The sequence below is a fragment of the Castanea sativa genome, chromosome 10, assembly GCF_040712315.1.
Source record: "Castanea sativa cultivar Marrone di Chiusa Pesio chromosome 10, ASM4071231v1".
Taxonomy (NCBI): domain Eukaryota; kingdom Viridiplantae; phylum Streptophyta; class Magnoliopsida; order Fagales; family Fagaceae; genus Castanea; species Castanea sativa.
Genome location: NC_134022.1, coordinates 34259070 through 34265954, shown reverse-complemented (window position 1 = coordinate 34265954; position 6885 = coordinate 34259070). Strand labels below are relative to the sequence as shown.

The 6885-nt window shown below is 34.2% G+C and overlaps 1 protein-coding gene across 1 annotated transcript; it reads left to right on the top strand.

Moving 5' to 3' along the window:
- The first annotated feature begins 1171 nt into the window (after positions 1 to 1171).
- On the top strand, positions 1172 to 4584 carry LOC142613628 (serine/threonine-protein kinase SAPK2). The gene is made up of 9 exons (XM_075786065.1): positions 1172 to 1395; positions 1513 to 1587; positions 2499 to 2600; positions 2756 to 2809; positions 2924 to 3016; positions 3107 to 3199; positions 3300 to 3404; positions 3560 to 3658; positions 4080 to 4584. The coding sequence occupies exons 1-9, from the start codon at positions 1276 to 1278 to the stop codon at positions 4356 to 4358; spliced, it is 1020 nt and encodes a 339-aa protein (XP_075642180.1). The 5' UTR covers positions 1172 to 1275; the 3' UTR covers positions 4359 to 4584.
- Positions 4585 to 6885: the final 2301 nt, after the last annotated feature.

Sequence of the window (6885 nt, the reverse complement as noted above, 5' to 3'; positions counted from 1 at the left end):
ATTTGTAGAGTTCAATTATGGGGCAGGTCGGCCCTCCATGCTACAGTCCAAAGGCCCATATGCCCATTTGAGTCCTTTTACTCCCCACATTCCTTTTATATAATAAAACTCACTACGAAATAATGTTATGTGTAAGTATTAAGTCACGAATCATGTCGAGAATTAATTATCCTTAAGATACATATATATTTTAAATTATAAAAGATAATATCAATTTTCATAGTATAATTATATATATATATATAAAATATTCATGCTACTTTCACCTCTCACTCATTATTTTTAATATCTTTTTTTTTATTGGCTCATGTTTTAGTTCTTTCAATTTATTTTTGTTAATTACACAATAAATTTATTAAAAAAATAAATTTATTTTATGATAATTTAATACTTATAACAGAAAACAAGAGATTTCAACTTTGTATTTTGCTTTTCAATTATTTTTATAATTATAAATACTAGAATAATTTTAGAAATTTCATATACAATTACAATTTTAAAATAGCCCCGAACATTCTGATTTGGTATCTCTGGTTAAAGTAAAATATAGAAAATTAGAAATTGTAGTTCCCTAGGCAAAGTATAGGGTATTAAAATCTGGGACCAAGTGGCAGCCTCGTTTAACAGACCCATTCCTACCAACAAAACGTGGGCCTGAACAACAAGTATCAAACTTTTGAGTTAAGTAATCATAATTTCACACTACCCTCTCCTATATTTGGCGTGTAGCAATGGTGGGTCTGCCTCACTCGTCTGTTTTTTCTTTTTTTGTCGGGGGAAAGAATTGTTCTCCACCTTCCACGCTGCCCGACTTTGTTCCTTTTAATCTCCACCGTTTCTTCCACGTGTCATATCTCCCTTTCATTTTTTTCACTGCAGTCAAACTCTGCTGTGTTGAGTTAAGACGGTGCTCTCGCCCTAGTTCTGGTCAGTTTAACTTATAAAATTTAGTTTTAGTTACTTCAACGGATATAATAAGAATAAATTTTTTTTTTAATAAAAAAATTAAATAATATCTCCGTCTGATAATAAAAAATAATTATGTAAAATTTTGAGTTCTGCCATGTATAAGACTTTCTTAGACGATGGATGGTGACCCATACTCCACACCGAAACTGGGCCTGAACTCCACGACACAATCTTACTTATTATTTTAATGTATTGGTCCTCCCAGGTTTACCAAGCCACTAAGTAAACGTACTAGGCTAGAGAGAGAGAGAGAGAGAGAGAGAGAGATAGAGATTGCTTTGGCTGGCTTTCTGTCTGAAACAAAGCATGGAACGGTATGAGATTATGAAAAATATTGGGTCTGGGAATTTTGGAGTAGCCAAGCTGGTTAAAGATAAGTGGACCAGAGAACTCTATGCTGTTAAGTTTATTGAGAGGGGCCAGAAGGTCTGCTTATTCATCTCCTTGACATTTTTTCACTACTTTTTCTTTTCCTTTTCTTTTTTAGATATGGCTTTTTGGTTTTGGGTTGATTGACTTGAGGGGCATTCTTAAATGTTGCAGATTGATGAACACGTGCAGAGGGAAATCATGAACCATAGATCATTGAAGCATCCTAATATTGTTAGATTCAAAGAGGTTTGATATTCTTTCAACCAAGTACTTATGGATATTCTTTTGTAGTTCTGGGTGTTCGTTTTTAGCTTAAAGAATGAAACTTGGTATCTGTCAATATACATATGATTCTTGTTCTTGCTTCCTAGACTGTACCCTGACTTTTAGTTTTTAGCCACTTGTAAATATTCTAGACCAATTTCTTCACAGGAATAAGTCTATGCTAGAAAAGTGCCGTGCATATGTTAGAAATGAAGCTAGTGCCTAGATAATTGTTTAACGATAAGGTTTAAAAGAAAATATGAGATGATAGATAGCAATAATCAGATAAGCTACTTTTAGTCTTCCTTTTCTTTCCATCTATCTTCCTGGGACAAGTACTTTGAGAATCATGTTAGAAAATGATACGCCTTGAACCTATATTAAGTTTCATCTTCAGAATGTTTGTTGGGTTTAGGGGAAGATGTTAAATTATGCTGTTTGGAGCATTTTATGCTTTAATTAGTAGGATGTTCTAGTTGTTGTGAGAACTTGGCTGTGTGTGTGTGTGTGTTGGGGCAAAAACGCCTTTTTGGTCCCTATATTTTGGCCATGTTTTCAATTTGGCCACCAAGATCAAGTTTTTTTAACTTCATTTTGGTCCTTATATTTCTAAATTTGCTGTCATTTTGGTCTCTGCCGTCATATCAAAGAGAACGCATACATGATTAATGGATTGCACTGCTAGCTTAAAATTGCATTTTCTAAAAGTGAAATATGCAGGGACCAAATGACGAGAAGTTTAAAAATATTAAGACCAAAATGAAGTTATAAAAACTCGAGGATCAAATTGAAAACATTGCCAAAATATAGGGACCAAAAAGGCATTTTTCCCCTTTTTTTTTTTTTTTTATATCAAATTTTATTTGAAAAGCTTACAGGGCTGATTGTTGCAGGTCCTGCTAACACCAACACATTTAGCGATAGTTATGGAGTATGCTGCTGGAGGTGAACTCTTCGAGAGGATATGCACTGCTGGAAGATTTAGTGAGGATGAGGTATTTTATGATAAAATATGGGGTTTTTGGATGTCCCATGGGATTCTAATCATTCCAATTTTAATATGAACTTGCATTTGAATTAAGTCTATCTTGTTTTTAGAATTATTTAATCATAGTGAAATTCCGTTCCTTACTTTGTTCATTTGAACCAGGCAAGGTTTTTCTTTCAGCAACTGATATCAGGGGTCAGTTACTGTCATTCAATGGTATGAACTCTGACCATTCTCTAAGAGTGTTTTATAACATTTCAATCCAAATTGTTATTTCTTTATCTATGGTCTTTGGTAGTGTGTAATGTGAAGAAAATTCACGTGCTGCAGCAAATCTGTCATCGAGATCTTAAACTTGAGAATACACTCTTAGATGGAAGCACAGCACCACGTGTTAAAATATGTGATTTTGGGTACTCAAAGGTAATCGCATTCACCCATACAGCAGGACTATATCAGACTCCTTATGTCCATTACTCTTTGGTTACTAATGCTTTTACATCATTTTGTTAGTCATCCGTGTTGCATTCACAACCAAAGTCTACTGTAGGGACACCGGCATACATTGCACCTGAGGTCCTGTCTAAGAAAGAGTATGATGGAAAGGTGATACTCACCTTTTTTTACTTGTTCATTGCATGAATTTTTTTTTTTTCTTCTTTTTGTTAGACACCTATTTTCTACAGCTAATCCTTAAGAACTATAGATTGCAGATGTTTGGTCCTGTGGTGTCACCTTATATGTGATGCTCATTGGGGCTTATCCCTTTGAAGATCCTGGAGATCCAAGAAACTTCAGAAAAACAATTGGGGTAAGTAATATGGCATGAACTTTTCAAACTGCCCCCCTTCACCATTGGCTTATTTTTCTACCTCCATTAGAATAATCATAAGATAAAGATAGTAAAATATGAAAGTTTTCATTTCTATTTGGGAGTCTTAATTTGAAATTTATGGCCTATGGCAGCGGATACTTAGTGTCCAATACTCAGTTCCAGATTATGTCAGAGTTTCCATGGAATGTAAACATCTTCTATCTCGGATATTTGTGGCTAACCCCGAAAAGGTAAATGAGGTTTCATTTTGGTATTGAAATGCTGGTTCTGTAAATGCTGCTAGATGGTTTGGCTTACCCAACAGATAGCCTGTCTGTCTTAACCAAATTTAATGATGCCTGAAATCTTGAAATTAGCATATAAGGTCTCAATGCACTCGTTATACCTAGCTATTATTGTTATCCTATTTGTATAAGCACTAACTAGACAAGACATGTTTTTTAGTCACTGCAAATGTTCCAAGTTTCAATAGCTAGTCCTCCCCTTAAGGTCTTTTTATGAATTGGTGACATTTTGAGCTTTATTATGCTGTCAATTCTTACCCAAATCAGTTGTTTATTATTGAAATATGGTAAGCCCAAGCTCATTCCTATTACAATGTATTTTAATAGATTCGATTTCTCTTCATGGTCTTTACTTGTCCCTTTGCAGAGAATAACGATCCCAGAAATCAAAACCCACCCATGGTTCTTAAAGAACTTGCCTGTAGAACTTGCGGAAGGAGGAAGCTGGCAGAGCAATGATGTAAATAACCCATCCCAGAGTGTTGAGGAAGTATTGGCGATAATACAAGAGGCAAGTAAACCTCTTGATTTGCCTAAGGCTGGTGGACTTTTGCTTGGAGGCAGCAGCATGGACCTTGATGACTTGGATGCTGATGCGGATATTGAAGATATAGAAATGAGTGGTGATTTTGTGTGCCCACTATGAGTGGAAGTGTAAATATAGATCTTGCTTTGTTGAGGTATTGGATCCACTGTTCCCTCTTGTATAATCTGCGTTGACATTTGGTAGATAAAAAGGGCCCTTCAAGTGTCACTTGCATTACTTACTTTTCATAGTTTTCTCATAATAATTTCTGTTACGTTGTTTTTTTTAATTTTTTTTTAATTTTATTGCAATGAAGTTGAAGTTCCTATTGTTTTATGGGAAACCATATTATAGAATGATGTGAGAAATATTATAATGGTAGCCTCATCCTATGCGTGTTGACGTGTATGGGCATGATTCAGACACCATAGATGGTTAGTATATAATTAATATGCCCTCAAAGAAGAGTTTTAGAATCAGACATGCTTAATTTTTTTGTTTCTTTAAATGATGATCAATTATTATAGTATCTACCCCAGTGGAAATCTGGAAGATACAACACTTATTTTATTCTCGCCCGACATTGTTGTGAGATGAGTTGTATAGTAGAACGTGGACAGCTCTGTCACCATTCACGTTGGCTTTGCCTTTTGCAATGACTCATAATGCACATAGTTGAAGTTCTTCAATTAGAGGGATGATAAATCCTTTCGAATCTCGATGAGTTTGAGCGTCTAATGTGTGTTCATTGAAATTCCTGCGTTGATTATGCCATACTAATGTTGACTTGTTAATGAGCCCTCGTAGTTAAACAGAAAGTAGCCATGTATAAACTTTGTACCATGCTTCAGTTGCGATTATGGAATTTTGTTGCTGTAATGCACTTTATCCTTTTAGCTTGTTCCTGCTTTTATTCTTAATGTTTTCTTGAGCTGCCCGGTTGTGGAAATGCAGCTAAAATTAACAAAATGAAAAGTAAACGATGGAGTCGTAAGTCTCGAAGGAACTATACACTTTGATAATTGGTCGGTCGTGATTGGCAGTAGAATCAGGCTGTCAGCATCATCTACCAAATCCAATCGCTGAGTAGCCTGTTTCATAGGATAGTGTTGAAAACGTGTTTGAATTTAATTCTCTCTCACTATCTCTGTCTTTCTTTTTCTTTTTCTTTTTTGGAAATGGGCTCTTTAAGTCAGGTTGTTGGAACAATCATGCTTGCAACTTGCAAGTTGATTCTACCCATTGCGTACAAGTTGGCCCGTTACATCACGAGCGTTCAGAAGAGAGAAATTTAGAGTAAATTATTTCACTACTTTGAAGTCAGAGGAGTAGATTGTGAAGAGTTGTCCATCCCTTAATCCACAATTTTTTTTTTTCACTACTTAAGTTGTGTCATATTACAATTATTACATATAATTGTGAAATAATTTGTAATCTTAGACTTTTTTCAAGAAATTTACCGAAGATTCAAATTTCAAGTAGTAATGATGAACCAAAATTTCCCATTTAATACTTGTCATAGAGACAAATGAAGAAAATATGGAGGGTCATTTCTAATATTGAGAAATTGTCCTTTTTATATTCTTTAAAATAAAGAGAATCAGTTAAGAGTCTTTCAACACAATTTATAACTATTGGTGTTTTCAACGAAGGTATTCATAGTTCAGATCCCCTCACACCTACCATAATTATGAAGTTATCAAAAGAATAAATAAAAATGAAGAGATTCTATTTTATGATTGAGATTTAAAATCTCATTTAACTATTAAGAAATGAAAAATGGTTTATTTTTCAAAACTTGACGAGTACATAAAATTGTAAATAATTGCTACTTAGGTTGCTCAATCGTAGTAATAGTGGCAGAGCCTTTCGTTGGGGCCAGGGGGGCCATGAGCCCCCTTAGCTTTTCTAATTTTCACTAATAGTATGTAATATAAGCATGATTTACACACACAAATTACTTACTGGCCCCCTTTAATTTTAGAATTTGGTCCCTTCTCCTCAAATCTATGAAGTAGTCTAGTAAAACCCAAAATACTTAATTGGTACCAAAAACCCCCCAAAAAAAATTGATACAAAAAATACCCAAAAAAGAATCCATTAGATGACCCATTCATTAACCCATGGCCTCCAAATCCTAAAGAAAAAACCCAAATTTCTCCTTGTGACACATTCCAAATCAAATCACTATAGATCAAACGCTCAAAAATAAAACTAATATGTCTAAGTTACTCATGGTCCGTTTGGATACAACTGAAAATTAAAAATACTGTAGTAAAATAATTTTTAAATGTGTAAATAGTACCGTTGGACCCATTTTTAATAAAAAAGTGGCTGAAAAGTGCGTCAACATTAACTGCACAGTACATGAACAGTGCATAAACAGTATCACACCGTAGATGAATAGTAATCTTGTCCCCTGGTTGAAACCCGTGCGCAGGAAAAAAAAAAAAAAAAAAAAAAAGCTGAAAAACGATATACACTGGATGCGTTAAGCGCAATCCAAACCAAGCCTAGGAATAGATTGTGGATATTTTTTTACAAATTTCTCAAAATTTAGCAAATTTAAAAAGAAAAAAAAATAATGAATAATTAAGTATAAACTACTAAATGCATTGAGATAAAACCAAACAATTAAAAAATTCTC

Bases quoted from the DNA above. Each gene is read 5' to 3' on its own strand.
- LOC142613628 (XM_075786065.1), top strand. From the start codon at position 1,276: ATGGAACGGTATGAGATTATGAAAAATATTGGGTCTGGGAATTTTGGA. The intron at 1,396-1,512 runs GTCTGCTTATTC...TAAATGTTGCAG, and splicing joins TTATTGAGAGGGGCCAGAAG to ATTGATGAACACGTGCAGAG. The intron at 2,810-2,923 runs GTATGAACTCTG...CACGTGCTGCAG, and splicing joins TCAGTTACTGTCATTCAATG to CAAATCTGTCATCGAGATCT.